At 47.5% G+C, this 19,842-nt stretch overlaps 1 protein-coding gene across 1 annotated transcript in view; it reads right to left on the minus strand.

The window, feature by feature from the left end:
* LOC144179251 (disintegrin and metalloproteinase domain-containing protein 10-like) overlaps positions 1–19,842 on the minus strand; it is a 79,590-nt gene that overhangs the window by 29,002 nt on the left and 30,746 nt on the right. Inside the window, exons 2-7 of the mRNA XM_077707538.1 lie at positions 18,409–18,553; positions 16,590–16,708; positions 14,270–14,559; positions 10,413–10,640; positions 7,219–7,371; positions 5,416–5,608 (exon numbers count right to left, since the gene is read on the minus strand). Of these exons, the coding sequence (XP_077563664.1) occupies positions 5,416–5,608; positions 7,219–7,371; positions 10,413–10,640; positions 14,270–14,497 (802 nt within the window). The 5' untranslated portion in view covers positions 14,498–14,559; positions 16,590–16,708; positions 18,409–18,553. The remainder of the gene's footprint in view (positions 1–5,415; positions 5,609–7,218; positions 7,372–10,412; positions 10,641–14,269; positions 14,560–16,589; positions 16,709–18,408; positions 18,554–19,842) is intronic.

Genomic DNA, 19,842 nt, shown 5'->3' on the forward strand with positions numbered 1-19,842 from the left:
CGTACGCCGCCGCTGTAGCCCGGCCGATAGTCGGGACAGAGAAAAAACGGAGAGGAGCTACTTTCGAAGGGTGAGACAGCGGAACCTAGCCATCGTGATGTGCTAGCTTGGGGCTATAGCACTGCGCGACACAACCGGAGACACAAAAACAATGCGGAAAGTGAGCTTAATGATTCCCATTTAAACCGATTTAAACTAGTTGGCTTAGTAAGTTTCAAAATTGCCAGAAAGCTGAGGGAACTTTTATAATTCCTTTTTTTTTTTCAGAACCTGTTGCTGCTTTCGCCTGTTGTAATACCTCTTAAAACATAACTGAATTGACAATCGCCAATTTAGAATGGGGTCCCATTCGTGGCAAGCAGTGCGCCATTCATGGCGAGCAGTGCGGCAACGGTGGGCCTGATTTACTGCTGCTTAGTGTTGTTGGTTATTGCGAAGAATTAAGCGGTCACATAGGTACATGTCCTTTATTTGTGTAACTCCACTTCTATCTATCCTGTTGCGGGTTTGTGTTTCCGAACAAGCTGCCGTGCAGGTTGACGACGTCCGCAATGCGTTGAAGGAAGACTCGATTGATTGATTTGATTGATTGTATGGTTTAACGCGCCGACGCAACGCAGGCGATGAGGCGCGCCGTAGTGGAGGGCTCCGGATTAATTTCGACCACCTGGGGATCTTTAACGTGCGCCGAAATCTCGTACACACGGGCGTTTTTGCTTTTCGCCTCCACCAGAAAAGCTGCCGCCGCGGCCGGGAATCCAACCCGCGACCTCGTGCTCAGCAGCGGTTGAAGGAAGACTCGTGTGCAGTATCAGAGTTAGGATGCCTTATGCTGGCGCCATTAAACGCTAACTACAAATGAAGCCGTCGTTTCATTATCTATGAGGTATACGTAGAGACGTTGCCGAGCGACAAAGTAATTACACTGCCGCTGAGCTTCTCTGTCGGTTTCGTTCGTAACACCCGATCAGTTTGGTATGTAGCCTCTCTCGGAATCGTCGGTTTATTTGGTTACGCTTAAAAAATATAACACACTAAAAGGCCAACAGGGACTCGCCGTGGTAGCGCTCAGTGGCTAAGGCGTTGTGCTGCTAAGCCCAAGTACGCGGATTTGATTTTGATGGAGGCGAAAAGCAAAAACGCCGGTGCGTTCGAGATTTCGGCGCATTTAAGGATCCCCAGGTGGTCAAAATTAATCCGGAATCCCCCACTACGGCACGTCGCATCACCTGTGGACCATCGGCGTGATTCAACCTCTTATTCAATCCGAAGGTTTCAGAGTTCTTCATCTAGCTCCAGGCTGGCAAATATGTGTTGTGAAAGGAAATGTGATAGTTCGTGCGTTCCCAACCCATTGTGTAGTGCGTTGCCTTGTAGTTTCTGATCCTGCGTTGTTAGAAAATAAAACATACACCAGGGGTCTCAAACACGCGGCCCGCGGGCCGCATGCGGCCCGCGGACCCTTTTATTGCGGCCCGCGGCCCTCTCATGAGTGTCTCTGTTCATCGATTGTTGTTTTTTAAGCAAATGCGTGAGTGCGCGCCCTGCATGTGCAGCCAAAGGCGCAGATGGGCAGAGACTGCTCGAAAACGCGTAGGTATCGTCTTTCACGACTTTGCGTTACCAGAGTTGACACCCATCTTTTCCATACGCCCCTCAATTGGGGTGCAGTTAAGTAGGGTGCACAATGTTCGCAAGCAACTGCGACTTGTAAATCGAGCACTCTACAGTGCGCACACGGCTGGCCGAGCACGGGCCGCGGAGAAACGGCTGCGGTGTTTTATGACCCTGCTAACGGGGCTGCACGCCGCTAATAAGAAGACGGCGCCTTGAACAGAGTTTTCCAGGCTCCCGCGAAAGTGCAAAGGTTTCCGGGCGTTGTGTGGTGTTTGAGGATATTTGCTTTCCTGTTCGTCTTCGTGTCAAACACTTAGATGTGGCGAAAAGGGCGCAGCCACACGTCGGATTCTCGGTTCGGGCAACAAAATGCGCCCATGTGCGTTTATGGGCACTACATAAGTGCGCTCCTACGCCCCTGTCGCCTCCGTAAATATGAGAGGAGCCTGTTTGACCTGTAAGTTTTTGGAAGATCCGCAAACGACGGAGGTTTCTGCTGTGGAAGTCTAACGGGCCACAATGTCGTTGTCCAAGCAGTCTGCAAAACACAAAGTGGAAGACGAGAAGAGGTGCTTCCAGGAACGATGGGAACTTTCTTATTCCTTCACAGAATAAAGAGACAAGGTGTTGTGCTTAGTCGGCTACTATATTGTGGCTGCGCCGAAGGAGTAGAATGTCCAACGCCACTTCATGTCTTGTCATCACAAGAAGCATGGTGCTCTTGCAACATTCGCGAGCTCACCGTGACTCAACTCAAAGCGGCGTTTGGAAAGCAGCAAAACCTGTTCAAAAAGGCTACCCAAGCAAGCGACGAAACGGTAAGGGCAAGCTTCGTCATTTCTGAGCTTGTCGCCAAATAATACAAGCCCTCACTGAAGGTCTGTTCGTGAAGCAGTGGCTGCTCGGAGTCCCTGATGCTACCTGTCCCAGCATGAAAAAGACATTCGAGAAAATAAGCCTCTCTCCAAACACAGTTGCCCAGAGAATTAACGAGATCAGTGGAGACATTGAAAAACGATTAATCAGCTGATGCCACGAGTTTGAAGCATTCTCAATTGAACTTGACTAAAGCACTGACATTAAAGACAACGCACAATTAGCTATTTTTGTAGGGGTGTCGACTAAAACATGAACGTCACTGAGGAACTCCTGGACTTAACCCCAATGAGAGGCACGACCACAGGGGCGGCTATTCCTTCTGTTCTTGAAAGACTGGTCTAACATGCTGGACTACCGTGGGAAAAGTTGGTTTGTTTGGGTACAGACTGTGCGCCTTCAATGGTGGGATGCACGGGCGAGATTGTTGGTCGATTGTGGACGAAACTTGCTGCACTCGGAATCACCAATCAATTTACCGCGGCTCACTGCAATTTGCAACAAGAAGCGCTGTGCGGCAAGTCTCTGCAAATGAAGAGCGTCATGGAAATCGTGCTCAGTGCAGTGAACTTGATCCGTTTAAGAGCTGTTAACCACGGACAATTTTTATCTCTTTTAGAAGGGGTTGGCAGTGAATATGGTGAAATTTTGTACCATAAAGAGCTTGGAGGGGTGAGTCGTTGAAGTGTGCTGAAACAATTTTTTGATCTCCGATACGAAATTGACGCCTTCATGAAGAGCAAGAACATGTCCATTGTTGAGCTGTCAGACGAAATGTGGCTTGTCTCCCTTGCGTTCCTCACTGATATCACTCATCATTTGAACTGCCTCAACATTAAAATTCCAAGACAAAACAGGTATCACAATAATCCATGACATTCAGGCCTATCAATTCAACTTGCTGCTTTGGGAGACACAGATGATAATTCAGAAGTTTAATCACAGGTCGCTGAGAACGTGGATAAAAATCCTGTGATAACTTCGCAGACCTCCTCCATGATCTCCAAAGAGAATTCGAAGGACGCTTGCAAGACATCACCAGCCTCGCCGATGAATTCCGAATTTTTTCGTTGCCGTTTTCGATGCCGGTGGATGACGCCGCGCCCGAGCTACAAATGAAACTTCTTGAGCTCCAGGCTAACACCCCGTTGAAGCAGACATTTCAGAACGCGGGTGTACCAGACTTCTAGAGGTTTCTTGACGACGAAAGTTTCCCAGCGCTACGTAAACAGGCTGCCAGGATCATTGCCATGTTCGGAAGCACCTACTTGTGCGAACACGTGTTTTCCTAGTTGAAGGTGAAGAAGTCAGCTCTCCGGTCGAGGATGACTGATGAGCACCTGCGATCGACCATGAGGATCGTTTCCGCGCAAGAAGTACATGCGGACATTTCTTCTCTAGTCGCAGCCAAGCGTTGCCAGGCATCAAGCCAGCATGTTTACAACAATCGCAGCTATATTATTCTTATCAAGGAATAAAGTTTTGTGACTTTTCTAAATGATACTCGCAATATTTTCTCGTCTATTACTATCAATAACGCTTTATTCTAGTAAAATAAACAGACGCGACTGACTTCAAGCCTTTTTTTGTGATGCACCCAACGCGGTCACCATGTGTTGAAGCATAATTTTGGAACACATATTTTATATTTCAGAATCGGCGTCCCTATTTTAGTCATCCTGTAGATCGCTATCGAGATGTGTCTCAAATTCTGACGACAATTTTATTCAGAAATGACCAATCTTGCGATGCGATCTATTTACAAGCGGCCATGATCGCTCGGGCTAGCCGCATCCTCTTCGTCGTCTTCGGTGACGGGTTATGGCGCTATGGGGGCATTGTCCACATAGGTGTTCCGTGACAATATGTACAACATGTGGGAAAGACGAAAAGACGTACTTGTTTCTTTCAAATGGCAGCGTTATCTCACATTTTGTTACCCCCCCCCCCCTCCCCCTTCGTTTCAACCTTCTTGACTATCCCGGCCCTTGCGGACCTAATATTCGTGACTGCGGCCCGCTTACTCATGTGAGTTTGAGACCCCTGACATACACTAATAAAACGTTGACGGCACGACGTTAGTGAGTTGCGAATTATTGTTTATGTGAATACACTAGGAACAACAGAATTACACGGAACTGCTTGCGTATTGCTTTGTCTCCAGGAACTAGAAGCTCATGACGTCAACCAGACAAGAAGCAGCGATGCTAGTACGAGTACGTGCGCATTGCGTGTAGTTTTGTTTTGGGACTGTGAATTCAACTTTCTTCCGTTCCATAAAGAAACATCACATTTGCCTTAGGATGATAGCAAATCGACAACGGATTCGTACGGTGGCAGCACCATCAGTTAAAATGCCAGTTTAGCAGAGCCGCAGCAACCAGTTATGGACGAAACGTTCAACAAACTTGAGCAACCGCTTCATTCCTGGTGTTGCGAGGGCCCCCTGGTCTCGCTGATTTACATCCAAAGCCCTGGTCCCCCTGATATACCCTGGGAAGCAAGGCAATGATATCTAAGACAGCAGTGAGTCAGCAAGTTCAGCAAGCAATTGTATCTTATTAAGGAGTCAGCACAGCTCCCTTATCTCTTATGCACGCACCACTTGGCACATAAACAGAGAAAATTGTACGTGTGCATATTGTCACTAGAAGATGTATACAGTGGCCACATTATCATGCTTAGTATTTCCGAATGATAATGGCCACAATTCCGCCCACGCGTGCTCGTGCTTTGATGGATAAGGCCCCTTTAAATTCGTATCGTATATCATGATTTGTGTCGCCTTTGTCCTACAGTGACTCGCCTTTTCACACACCCTGTACCTTAAGTTTCTTGTTCCACGTCCCGTTGCGAACGGATATACAGGCCACAGTCAACCGTACACACTTATCGAGAGCTGCTAGGAAGAAGGTTACCCACCGTTCGGTTCTGCGACGTACGCGAGGCCAAGGGTGCCACCGGGGAAGTTTCGGTGCGTCAAAAGGTACGAGGCGCAGAAGCTGTCGTGATTCACCTTGGAAAGCTCGAGGAGTATGAGCGTGGCGTCCAGCGCGTCGCTGCAGAAAGGGTTTGACGATTTCGACGGCAATGTGCAAGCGCTCGAATCGTTCACCTGCACGGCGAGAGAAGGGGTGCGCTGCAGTTTCGGGCACGAAAGAGAGCCTGTCAAAATGAAGGTATTCGAGGACTCATGTTAACCAAAACTGCTTAGCGAGGGGATTTTGCGTTGAGACGACAGATCAGGTTTGATTGCGATGAAAGTTCCCGCGCGCACTTTCTCCTCCCCCCCACCTCCCCCCCCCCCCCCACACACACACTTATTCGTAGGCGAATACACGAATACACCAACGCTAAAAAGTGTAACTGACGGGTACACCAATGCGTTGTCGAATAAATCAATGCGTGAGAGTGCCACTCCGCGGGTAACACTATGTGAGTATGAAGACACGGAATAAACCTAAAATGTGGAGAGTAGGTGCTCGTTTATACACCTTGGAGATCGTATGTTGTGATCGTTGTTGGGATTAACGTTGGGAACCCGAAAGCTAAACCTAACCACACGCAAGGTAACGTCAAACCCATTGCGTGGAAAGCTGTGGGCACTTGTAGTTACCGTTTTTTGACCTAGGGGAGTAACGTCAAACCTAACGTCTGAAAAATTTAGTGTGACTGCGTTACCTAATGAACCAATGCTGGCAAGCGCATCACTGTGATTATTAATAACTTGGAAGTGATAGCTGCATCTACATGGCCAGGAGAATACCCGGCTGACTACAGGCTAACAGCTTCACAGCAACAAATCCATTAGGGAACGCGAAATCCGAAATTTCTGAATATATGTGCCATCATAATCTTGTGCCTGCGAACACAGCAACTACACAGAAAAAAAACTGTGGCGTCAATAAGAACAGAGAATACGAAGAAGTGTGGTTTCCTCCACGAAAGCCCGAGAAACTGAAACAGAATTGCGGACTTCAGTGATTTGATGTATAAAAACGTCATTATTTCTTCCTTTCTAATCCTGTCAGCTAATTTGCAGCGAAAGCCTCACGGCCATCCAAGTATCTCGATTTAAAGCAGCCAAAAGTTTTCACCGGCTTACAGATACATTTTGATTTTTTTCTACAGAAATACATATTATCGCGAGACTTTCTGACATACTCTGGCGGCATTTTCGTATCACGGTGCTACGCGAGTCTCGACAACGCAGAGTTCAAGAGCCGCGGGTTGTCAGGTGCCGGCTAGGTAGCATGCATGACACAATGTATCCTGAAGTAAGATATAAAAAATACGGGTCTAAGCGCTGTGAGAAATGACAATCTTCCCGCGAATAGGAGATAAGGGTATGAAAAGTAAAAGTGAGGTACCGAGTGAGTGATAGCCGGCTTTCAAAATAAACAACACCAGTCGTTTGTTGTGCAGACCGAGTAAAACGTGCTATACTTGGTACCAATAATACTAGTGTTACAATCCGGGAAAACATAAGATATTACCTACTACGCGGACTATCTATAACAACACTGGGAGATGAAGTAGAAGTAGTGGCTTGACTAGCAGCAGGAAACCGCGAGTAGTACACTGAGAGAAAGAAGAGGTTGAGGCGGTCGCGCTTCCCGAAAAGGACCTATTCACCGGGGATCCGGCCTCAACCCTTCACTGTAAAGAAATCCATTGCATGTGTTGAACCCGCAAAACCAGCATTGTAGGTGATGATGAGGATACCTGAAGGCGCTGCACTTCGAAGGCGATGTCGGTAATGCCATGGAAGTTAGTGCGGCTGAAGATACCCGAGGCAGCATTGACGTGCGTGCTCACGAGGCCCGTGATGGCCGCGTGTGCCCGGGCTGTGTCGCCATTCATGTCCGCCAGCGTCACCTGCGGACGGGTAGCAGCTGCAGGGCACATCTTCATTCCCCGCAACTCGCGTTATGATCCCGCGTAGCGTAAATCGGGGTCAAAGAAGCACTTGATCAATATAAAATGCTCATGGGCTTTTGATGGAAAAATGACAGTTGCGTGGTACATCGTTTTTTTTAGCGCAACTTGATCGGGCTATGTTTACAAACATTTTACCGCAGAGCTATATTTCCCAGGTTCCAGAACATTTTTCGATGTCTACACATCAAAACTCCAGACGTCCGATGTGTATTTAAGTGTGAGGCGTTCCACAGCGCGAGAACTTCATTAGTATGCGCTTTAACTCGGCAGTTTTGAAAGGGAACGAGTAGCCGCGATGGGGCGCATGAGCTTTGTTCCGGACCTCAAGCTGAAAAAGGGTCAAGCGCGCCCCTGAGGAACAAATTTCGTCGACGAACGTCGCCCCGCTCCCCAGACTCTCAGCCCGCGCCGAGCTCCTATATTTTAATTCACTCTACAAGGCAAGAACGGAAACTCTACCCAAGTAGTGTAGTCGAGATTCGAGAACAAGGATGAGTCCGTTCGCTTTTGTGGCGACTACCGGGCGCTGAATAAAATCACTCGGAACGATAGATTTTCATCCGATGCCCCGCATCAACGACGCTCTGAATAGTTTCCAAGGAGCAGAATACTTCCCAAACCTCGACCTACCCTCAGGTAATGGCAGATCCCGATGCACGAAGATGGCCAAGAGAAGAGGGCCTTTGCCACCCGACATGGGCTTTTGGAGTTAAACGTGATGCCATTTGTACTGTTTAATGCGCCTGCCACGTTTGAACGAATGATTGACACCGTACTTCATGGTCTTAAGTGGAAAACCTTTCTGTGCTACCTGCACGGCATCGTTGTTTTCTCAACTACATCTGACCAACCCTTGCAACGTCTGGACTAAGTACTCAGCTGTCTTCCAAATGCGGTACTGCCGATCAACACAAAGAAATGCACTTTCACCAGCAAATCTATTAAATTATTAGGACACGTCCCCAACTAAACGGAATACCACCTGACCCAGAGAAGATTTCCGCCGTTTTAAATTTTCACCGTCCACAGCAGCAGAAATAACCCCGCAGTTTTCTCGTACTCGGATCATACTTTCGCAGATTTATACAACATTTCGCAACAGTTACTTCGCCTTAACATACCCTTCTCCGTCTTGGCATCCCTTTCGTTTGGACAGAAGATTGCGAACGGGCTTTTCAGGCGCTCAAAGGTGCCTTCACATCGCGGCCCGTCTTTGCCATTTTAATGACAGCGCTCCAACGATGCTACGCACCGACGACAGTGACAAAAGGCATCAGTGCCCTCTTGCTGCAACTGGATGCTCAACAGAAGGAGCGGGTGGTCGACTATGCCAGTCGTTCACTTACGGCGGCAGAACAAAACTGCAGCATAACGTTGCAAAAGTGCCTCGCCGTTGTTTGGGCCATCCAAAGGTACCGCCCTTACCTATACGTACGGCATTTCAGTGTCGTTACCGACCACCATGCGTTGGGCTTGCTGTCGACACTCAAGAACCTTTCTGGACGCCTTGGCGTTGGCTACTTCATCTACACCAGTACAGTTTTACTGTTACTTACAAATCCGGCCAGAAGCATTTGAAGGCCGATGCCTTTTCACGTTGTCCGTTGTCCAAATCGCCAGCTCCTGCCTCCGCATCGAAGCAGTGTGCTGTGCCCATCGCATGCATTCCTCACGACTATGGTTTCAGACAGAGTCAACGCATCGCCCTTGCAACGTGACGATAGTTACTGTCGGCGAATAATATCCAGGATTGAAGGCTCCACACGACCTCCAAACACCCGCCTATGCCGCCAGCTGAAGAACTGTAATCTTGTGAGTGGTGTTCTCTGCCACTACAACCATCTTCCTGAAGGCAGCAGATGGGTCACTGCTTTACCTTGGAAGCTCAGGGCAGTCATGTTAGAGGCGTTCCACGATGACGCGCCGGCTGGACACCTTTGGTTTGACAAAACGTACGACCGAATCTGCAGTCGCTTCTATTGGCCTCGGATGTCGACCAGCGTAGTAAAATACATTTCGTCTTGTGCCAAATGCAAGCACAGGAAACGCACTACGTCTTCCCCAACTGGTCCTCTACAACCAACTCCCTGTGCTCCTTCGCCGTTTGATACAGTGGTCATTGATCTGTCTGGCCACTTCTGCGAACACCTACCGGCTACCGTTTGATTGTGACGGGGGTCGACCATTTTACCCGTTACGCAGAAGCATCTCTGCGATCTGGATGCCCTAAGGAACTTGCAGATTTTGTCCTGCAAAATATTATCTTGCGCCCCGGCGCACCTTGCATCCTTTTGAGCGAACGCGGCAGGGCCTTCTTATCCCAAATAGTGGCTGAAGTGCTTCGAGCAGCAAATACTGTGCACAAAGCTACCACCGGGTATCATCCTCAAACCAACGGCATCACCGAACGCTTTCATCGAACTCTGTCCGACATGCTGTCCATGTATATAAGCCGGACCACAGCAACTGGGATCAAATTCTTTCTTTTTTAACGTTCGCCTACATAGTGACTCAATGTGACCAGGAGGCCCCTTTCCGTCGGGGGGTGGAGGGGGGGGGGTAGATTGTGTGAGCGTGTGTAAGAGCATTCAACATAAATGGGCACTTGTTCTGCTGGAGGACACATACGCTGTGGCCAATAGCCATCAGTTGGTGGGGCCAATCTCTCATCTGTGCATACCCAGTATAATCATCATCTGTACATAATCATTATCATGAGTGGCTTGTTCTGTCGCGTCACCGACGGGCTAATTAAGGCAAGACCACTGGTACTGCTGCCGATTTGTGTGGGTTCTTCCCTCGCCTTAAAATACATACATACATACATACGTATATACATACATACATACATACATACATACATACATACATACATACATACATACATACATACATACATACATACATACATACATACATACATACATACATACATACATACATCTTTCCACCGACACATAGACGCCTTAATCGCTCACCTCGAACAAGGTGTGGTCGACGCTGATCTCAAGATTGCATACACGACGCACGCTGAGTGCGAGCTGCCTCGGTCTCCGTGAGCGTCGTCCGCTATTGGCTCGCTTCGACGATGCATTGATCCCACTGCTGTCGCTGCCGTCAGTGGCGACACCTGACGACTTTGGCGGTGGGGCTAACGAGGCGTGCGTCTCGCGAAGCCATCTGCTTCCCCGGTCTTCCTTTCTGACCTGAGAGAAGTTATGCAATCGTATTGCTTCTATTGCTGTGGGTGCTCTGATGCTCAGCTATCAGTTAGCAGTTAAGCTAGCTGTAATATTCGCTGAGGTGGCCACACTGGTTCGATTACGGCATTCTGGCGAAACGGACGGGTTTCGCACAGTGCGAAAACAAAAAAGAGCGAATAAAACGCGAAATATTTTGTTTTGATGGTATGAGAAACAGGTAAATGTTTCGGTTAGGCCAAAATGCTTTGTCTGTTTCTTTTTCTTTTGTAACAAAGCTTCCTGGTGGCAAACCTAGCAGCGCTGTAACTTCTACCGGAAGAGTTCACATAGAGATTGACACATTTCGTGTTGTAAGCGCGTGCTTCCTAGAAAATGCTTCTACACTCAAAACAACTTTTAGATATTTATTTTCTGACTTATGAATAACCGTGATTACCATGCTGAAGGAAATGGCTGCGTAAGAGTTTAAATGGTTACTTAAAACAACATGAGCTGATTCTCCATCCAAACCTTTTTCGCATTATGTGAAAGTAGCAGAAAATAGAATGGCGTCCTCATCTCACCAGACGGTATTATTCGTATAGGCCCATCGTAGGTCTACCCGATTTACCCTACGCCCGTTCCATTGAGTGCGTTAAGCTTTATAAAACTCATTTACCACGAGCCCAGCTTATCCAGAGTCGATAAAATCATTTGGTATATTGTCGGGTATAGTTCAAAGACTTTTGTCAAAAAAGTTCGGCTGTGTTAAAGAAAAATTCGCCAAGGGTCCCGGCGAAAGTAGGCAATAACAAAATCGATGGGTGGGAACAACATAGCGATAACTTCACTGCACAAAATCCCTATGCCTAGTATTAGAGTAAAAAGCTTTCAAGGCATGCCACTTTTTGCAGTCACAACACGCAGCATCATTAGCAGCCCTGCTCGAGCGTATAAAAAATAATTCTGAAGGGGGACGCACCTGTTAACATTCTTACGGTTCTTACTACTTCACGTCTCACGGATTTAAAACCCATCGGGCCCGAACACGAAAAACATTACAAAACCATCCATAACCATTTATCTACTGAAATAAAAAGAAAGTTTTTGCTCACTAGATACCTAGCGCCATGTAGTTAAACTGGATAAACCAAACTGCGTTTATGCTTTGTTTTTATCTGAGTAACGACATGACATATTTCTAAAAGAAGAAAACTAGACAATTAGGAACATCCCTTTGGAGTGTTAAAACTCTTCCTATCGGTACACGATGCTTTTTGAGCCCGCGGGTCGTGAATTAGTGATTCCCATATGAATGTGATCAGGTGAGTCCTACGCGACCTATTTGCTGTTGTCCAGGTGAACCTACGGTATTTGCAATGTGTTCAGACTATATCACACTTTGCGGATGTCTGCAAGACTCCGGTAATTAGCATGCGCGAATTACGTCATTTCTAATCTTAACCACATGTCACTGTTTATTGAGCTTGTTTAGCCGTTCACTGTGACATATAAATTTATATAAAGAGCTTAAATGCCTTCGATACGTCGCACTTTTGTGTCGCATGCGGTACTTGCGATGCTTGCTGCAGTTCATACGGACCGCTGACCTGCATTTTTGTCGAGGTATTGCACTAAGAAACGTTATCTTCACGCTCAGCTCGAAAATGATGTGGCAGTGAACATGGGCTGTAGGACTTTGTGCATATCAGTGAACAAACACCCTGGTTATTTTATCCATCGCTAGGGTTTAACTACCGGCTGTTTAGCAGAGTCCCGGTTACCCTTGGCCGAAATGAGACAACGCCCTTGTTCCGTTGATATTTCCTGTCCATTTACACATTCTTGTGCCAGAAAACGGCTCAACGCACAAACAGCTCAGTTTGCTGGGCACGTTAATAATGGATCAGCGCATATAGTAGCATGACAGAAAAAGCCACGTTTACTTTATTTTCCAATCATATTGCTGTCGTGATGCGGTCGCAAAAAGGCCCATTTTATCGTCGACTTTGCGATGCTTACTTCGGGAAACAGAACAGGTGTTTCAGAGGTGTGTCGGTTCAGTTTTTCTAGGCCATAATTATCTCAGCAGTACAAAAAACCAAAGCGTGTGGTTTCTGGTGGTACAGCCTTTAACTACCAGCGAAGAACATCAGTTGGTTATTGGTGCTGTATTTTTGTACATAGCGCTGAAGGACGTGGAGAAGACCATATTACGGCCGCGAACGGAAGGTCAATCTTTGTAAAATAGCAACAATCCAGCAAAGTATTCGAAGGGGCTCCCAGGAACCCTATTCCAAGGAAAAATTAACAGCCTAATCTAAAGGCACGAAAGTGTATCGAGTGGTGGCCGCCTGCATTCATAAATTAGCTTTTACGCCCAACCCAGATCGTCACCATGTGTTCCTTCTGTCATGATTAACCAGCGCAAATTGAACGGGACAAGAGAGGACTACACAGCAGGAGCTGAGCCTGCGTTGAGCCTCCGCACTAACCACAGCCGTGACGTAGACCACGCGGGATACACACTCTCCACAGCACAGATAGCTGAAGCTCAAGTGCTGTTGAGATAAGCAACTTCAATATCCAGCAGTGACACCGAGGGCGAGATATTGCACGTGTCAGAATTATTTTTTATCAAGAAGGCTTCCAAAACTTATTTCGTGCAAGTATCATTGTGTGCAAACAGAACACTTGTATGGTTAAACTTGGGGTAACAACCATGCTTAAAGCAATACGACGAAAGGTAGGCCGTGGGTGTGCCCTTTAGCGTATTGCGATGTTCCAGCAGGCGCTCATTAATGCACCGCCCCGTCTGTCCACTATATATCTTAACACACGACAAGGGGATGCAGTACGTAACGTTGGTTTTGTATTCAACAAACTGACTGGTGTTTTACACCACAGCACTTTTTGTGCGAAGACTTTCTTTTCTTGCTGTTGTTTAACTTCCTGTCGATCGCGGGACAAAGCTTTTCTAACTTATTTTTTGCTGAGAAAACCCCGTCCACGCTGAACCTGCCAGCTATCTTTTTCACCCTCTGCGAAATTGCATGCATATACAGGATAACAGCAAAACGCAGTAGTTTTTCCTTTGCCTGCCTTGACCTTCCGGAATTTTTTTAATTTTGAGAAAGCTTTGTCAGCCCAGAGAAATTTGGGAAGCCTTCTTGATAAAAAAAGAATTCTGACACGTGCATTAGCTCGCCCTCGGTGTCACTGCCGGATATTGAAGTCGCTTATCTCAACAATACTTGCGCTTCAGCTATCTGTGCTGTGAAGAGTGTGTATCCCGCGCGGTCTACGTAACGACTGTGGTTAGTGCGCAGCCTCAACTCTTTATATGTTTTCCTTCTTTTCAGCAAAAGAGCAGTTGTTAGTAGCGCTCGTGTTGTGTACTCCTCTCTCGCGCCGTTTAATTTGCGCTGGTTAACCATGAATGTATACCAACTAGCCCAGTTTTCGACCTTGTACTTCTGTCAGCCATCGCTTTGTAACACTAGTCAGCTTGGGAGGACGAGGAGGAAGTGGTTGTTGGGCGTGGGGGGAAGGGCAGATAGGGGCCGATAACTGTTTGGCGTTACGCCGACACCTCAATCGGCCGTAGTCAACTTAGTACTGAACTGGGGATATATCAATGAATGCGCCCGTACACGTTGTGAGCGTCCGCGCGGCCTGGCGTAGCGTTTCCGCACGGCGTCCAAGGTGTCCCTGGCGGCACCGTGCAGGCCGCATCCGGTGCCGTCGAAGCTCACGTCCCGGGCCGAGTAGATGAAGGAGTGGAAGGAGGGCCCCAGGGGACGGGAGGAGGCTGGCCAGGAGGCGGGCGAGTGGAAGCGGGAGGCGCGTTCCACGTAGAACTCGTCGCCTTCAGGACCCATGGAAATGCGACCGCTGAAGATGCCGTCAATTATGGCGCCAACCACGCGACTGCCGGGGGCCCCTGGCAATGGAAATCATGGACCCCAGTTGACAATTGTTACACCAGCAGTAAGGGTTACACACAGTGGAAAAGGGCAGGACTTAAGAGGCATATTTGCGTGAACCCTTCGTGCCATGCGTATTATGTACACACAGTCTAAGTTGACTTCATTTAATGGAGGCGAACTTGGGGTCGCACTAAATTACTTGAAAGAAAACTCAGATTGGCCCAACGGGCTATGGAACGTCGACTGCTAGGGACAGGAAAACCGCCGCAAGGATTAGGGAACGGACTAAGGTGCAGGTCATTCTAGTTCAAATTAAGCAAAGGAAATGGGCATGGGCTGGTCACTTAATGCAAGTAACGGACAATATATGGACCATCCGTTTGACAGTTTGACAGTAGTGCTTGACCATCCGTTAGGCACATTGTGCACACTGGGTTTTCCGAAGTCCACTGTGCGCAATGTGGCGTTTGTCTTGAGGTTTAACAACGTTCTCAAAGCGTAGCTCAACAAGTGTCTTTTCGTAATTCTTTTCGTTCTTTTCACTATAACCGTTTAGCGCTTTTCCGCTCGAGTTTACAAGTTTTGACTATTCCTGCCCCAACTCAATGCGCGGACGTTCGTGCGGACATGCATCGGTTGTGCTTTATGCGCCCGGTTCCTCTCGGTCAACGTCGCGATTGGGGCTGCTTCCAACTGGCCACGGTCTATTTTCTTTTTTATCCCGGCCCTCTCTCTCTACACCTTGCATTGCCACTGCTGTATAGTTACGAAATGTTGTACTTCTCCCTCTGCTTCATTTTCCCCAAGGGTGCTCCTTTCTTGATGAGGGGGAGAAGAAAAGGAGCCCCGCATATACAATGGGTGTATACAAGTTTTGTGTGTCATTCTAAAAGAACGCCTGATGAAGGACGTTCCACTTCCGAAACTGTTGGAAATTAGATAATGTAAGAAAAGGGACATCACGCTATCGCGTCCGTCACTATGCTCTATGCTGTGTTTGAAGACCCATTGCCGCATGTTTTCTTCTGGGATAACACCGGAACACCGGATACTACTTCCAAGTTTACTTTATAAGCTCATGAACTCAGAAGTAAGCTATATAAAAAAGTCCAGCAATCCTAGTTTCTTTCCTGCACTCGTTAATTGTCGCATTTATTGGGCAAGGCCTGCTTTAAACGCTCGTCAATGAAGTATTGTCAAATTCAAATTTGAAGTACACTTGTCCTTGCCTTTTTTATACCCTTCTGCTTGATATTTTCAGTAGCTTTTCTTTCTTTTTATTTAAGCGGAGATTGACGTAAACCAATTTTCTCGTAGCCTAAATATTTACTTACTGAAATAAGGCACACATGCGGCAAGTTTACAACGACACCTTTCACAGGTAACGCTCACTTTGACCGTACAATAAAAGTACGTCGCAAGTACGTCCCGTTATCGTACCAGAACTGTCACCTTTTCCGCTTCCTTTTTTCCCCGTGCAGCCAAAGATTGGAACGACCTTCCCTGCTCCATTGTTTCAACCACCTGCCCATTAAATTTCATAGCAAATGTCAGTAGTCACCTGTGTTGATAGAACTAATGCGTTCAAATGTGTATTTTTCTGTACATCCACCCCTTATGTAATACCCCCCAGTGGGGTCCTTAAGGAAATAAAAATGAATGAATGAATGAATGAATGAATGAAAGTACCTCATTCTGAGAGAACTTACCTCGTCAGATATAAATCTTTGCAATATTCTGCAGTGGACCGCTTTAAAGACGGATTGATTGTGGAGTCCGCCATGGGTGGCATGGTTTGATCAGCAAACGCGTCATCTTTCCAGCCGTGTACTATTTTAGGCGTGCTCAGATTCACTGCATTATTTGTTTTATGTGTGCTCCTTGAGCTGCTGTTAAATGCGCTTCCATACGCTCCTCCCTTGTCACCCTATTTTTTGTGGGGCGCATGCCTTTTGTGTGTGATCATGTAAAACCGTGCTGTTGTACGCAATGTGTCACTTTGCTGCATTGAGAGAGTAGTTAGGGTTATGTGACCGCATCGAACCTTCAACGTGTCCGGAGTAGAGGTGGTCGAGGCTGGCTCGAACAGGGCCACGGGTAGTCACCAGGGTGAAGTCGTCGGAGAAGGCAGAGCGGTCTTTCACCAACTGGAGCCGGAATATCCTGGCGGCGCAGAGACACACGTACAGAAAAGAACCATCACTCTGAAGAATAAAATGAGGCCACAAAAAACGTGAATTTAATTTTGTGGGCCATGAGGATGTGAGAAAAGCCACCTCATGAGAAAGCCATGAGAAAGCCACGAGAAGCCATGGGAAAAAGGATGTGAGAAAAGCAGTTGAACATAGTCTGAAGTTGTTTCTATTAGGCTGTTCTAATAGTTTGCGCAACAAACTCATTTCCTAACGTTCCCTGGAAGGGGTTACACCCATGTGCCATCAACGCAGCCTTTTGAACCCCTCAGTAGATCTTCAGTCAACACTTGTGCATTCCGCTTCTATGAGGAATACTTGCCGGATCTCTGCCCGAACCTTCGCACGTGATAAATAAAGCTTGTCGGCGAGCGCAAAGCTGGAACGGGCTGGCACAGTTATCCAGGGAACGAAGTATTTCGATTATTTACAGCACAGACGCATGAAGGACGAAGAAGAACGTTACACCACAAACGCTGAGTTTACAGAACATTTCTTGCAAGAAAAAAAAAAGCATCGTGTAAACAAGATGCTTTTTTTATTGATATAGGAAGAAACCAACACGGGGAGAACCTGAGCCAGCTGTGAGCATTAGCGAAGATAATCATGGACGCCTGCAGAATCCCTGTAGCAAATTCAATTCTGTTTTCTGATACCGCTAAGGATGGGGCACTTGCGAGTCATCTTGCAGCCTGGCGATCTCGGCTGCCTCGGCTGCATCCGGGAAATAATGTAGGCAGCCGAGATCGCCTGTCGGCAAGATCACTGTGTCAGTGCCCCCTCCATAGCCCTATCAGAAAAAGATACAGGTTGAGTTTTTTTTTTCGTTGCCATAAATGTTCTGGAAAGTAAGCGCTTGTGCTGTAACATTCTTCGTACTTCGTGTGTCTGCGCAGAATAAAATGTACCTGAACCAACAAGCCCGACTGGTTTTTAGAAGTATTTCGCTGTGTCCTATCGCGAAGGGGGCAAATTGATGTGTACAGGCAACCCTCGCTCAAATTTTTCTTCAACTCAAGCACTTCCCTCCGAATTACGGGTTCATTTTAACCTTCACGAGCGAAATCCGCCGGCTCAATCTGCTCCAGTGGCCCTTTGATGCACTCATCGCCGTTTGCGGGCTGCCTACTGAGTGTGCCATGATATCGACTGTCACACTGCGACGTGGAGTGTTGAGAGATGCTCAAGTGCTACCGGGAAAATTTCTGCTTTCTGCGAAATGGTTAAACTCTTGTGGCAGTTTGAAATTAATTTTAAAGAGAGATAATATAAGTTAAATTTAACAAAATTTCAACAAAATTCATCTCCCAAGGGTGGACCGATGCAACGCAATCAGCACCAGCTACCAATCTGCAGTACGGCTGGAACAGCTATTCTCCAGCAGCTAGAGTTGTTGTCACGTTACTGGTAATGCGAATCATCTAAGAAAAGCGAATCATCCCAAAGAGCGCTTTACCCGCAGCCCCTCGTTATGAAGGCCAAGCTTCGCTTCACAAGGGAACCGAACAAGTGAAATGACTAGGCCCCAACGGCACATTGCAGAACGTAGTCTATGGTTCTGACTGCTGCCACATGAAGCCCTGGAATGATGGATTGTGTTTCACTGAGACGCTACCTCGGCCCTCCCTTATGTCGTCCTCCCTATCTGTCATCCAAAAAAAGAACGCTTGCCTTCCGTGAGCCCTGAAGGCAATCTCGACGCTGTGCTTGTGATGGCGTTGCTCTGCGGAGCGCTTCCAGCGGCCCAATCCGGGAACCACGACGGGGTCGTACGAGAGGGGCTCGTAGTGACGCACGAACTGGTTGAGAACGCGCCCTGCGCGCCAAATAGCACACTATCAAAACTCCCCGAGGCGCTGTTAAATTTTGGCGTAGAGTACTACCAATATACGGGATCTCTCAGGGGCAACAACATAAAGACAGTCAAGTGGCGCGTCTTTCTAACAGAAAACAAGGACACTAGATTCTGGAGCAAGTTGCTCTCAAACATATTGACCTCCCTATCTTGACCCCTCCTTTACCGCTCCCAGATAACCTCAGGATAGCTCCAAACCCAAAAAATGTTGCAGCTGATACCCACCCAGGGAGACATTCTGCCAGCGTTCTCAATCATGTCCATCCCATTGATTATGATGATCTACGCGGGTTCTTCCCGGACGCATGTCAGGGAATCCACGTATTGAAGTAACAACGAAGTAGTCACACACACCTTTGGCCCTTTCACTAATCCACCACGTACAGCGACTCTAGGAACCCTACCAATAATCAACAGTATTCAGGACGTCTACTTGGCACTAAATACCCTCTGAGGATATAGCTGCACACTGATTGAATGTCAGCTGTCCGCGCCATTCACATGGTATAGTATTCGTGAAGACCTTCAGTATGATCTACACAATGGCTTAAAAAACTGCGTCCCTACTCTGTCACACTGAGATGGAAGCCTGGTCACACTGGAATCCTAGGCAATGAGGCAGTGTATAGCCTCGCAGGCGAACTTGTGCACCAGGAGTCTGGGATTCTCTGGCCTTATCCACCCACGTGGGACACTACTCTCTACTACAAACAAGAAATAAAGCTTCACTTTAAGAACATCAGAGAAACATTTCGTACACTTCCTGTTCCCGACAAATCTCTAACCAACACGCAACTACGCATTCTTCGACGCGCACACTTAAATAACCTCCTTACACCAGCTCGTCCCCTTTTCTACCGTATCCGACACTTACCAGCATGTGCCATTTGTCCCGAACCATACGCTAATTTAGAACAATGTATTTTATCCTGCCCCATTGCAATACAGTCCCCACATTTTTCACACCCTCCTCCTTCAACGTGGCGGACTTCGCTGGCCTCGGACTAGCTGACGGACCAGTTTGCGTTGGTCCGTGAGATTTCTGAACGACCCAGAGGGTGGCACAGGTGAGTAGTTCCTTCTTCACTTGAACCCGTATGCAGTCCACTCAGCCTGTGCTCCTGGCCCAGGGCATTCTCTACGCCTAACATATCGTTTGGATAAGGTTTTTTTCCTACCTCCTCCTGCTAACAATATACCAAGGACATTAAAAGTAGTGCTTGCGACGGTGCTACAAATTTTGGGTGCGC

The sequence above is a fragment of the Haemaphysalis longicornis genome, unplaced genomic scaffold, assembly GCF_048455015.1.
Source record: "Haemaphysalis longicornis isolate Haplotype H1 unplaced genomic scaffold, Haemaphysalis longicornis Haplotype H1 scaffold_4, whole genome shotgun sequence".
In the NCBI taxonomy this organism is placed as follows: Eukaryota; Metazoa; Arthropoda; class Arachnida; order Ixodida; family Ixodidae; genus Haemaphysalis; species Haemaphysalis longicornis.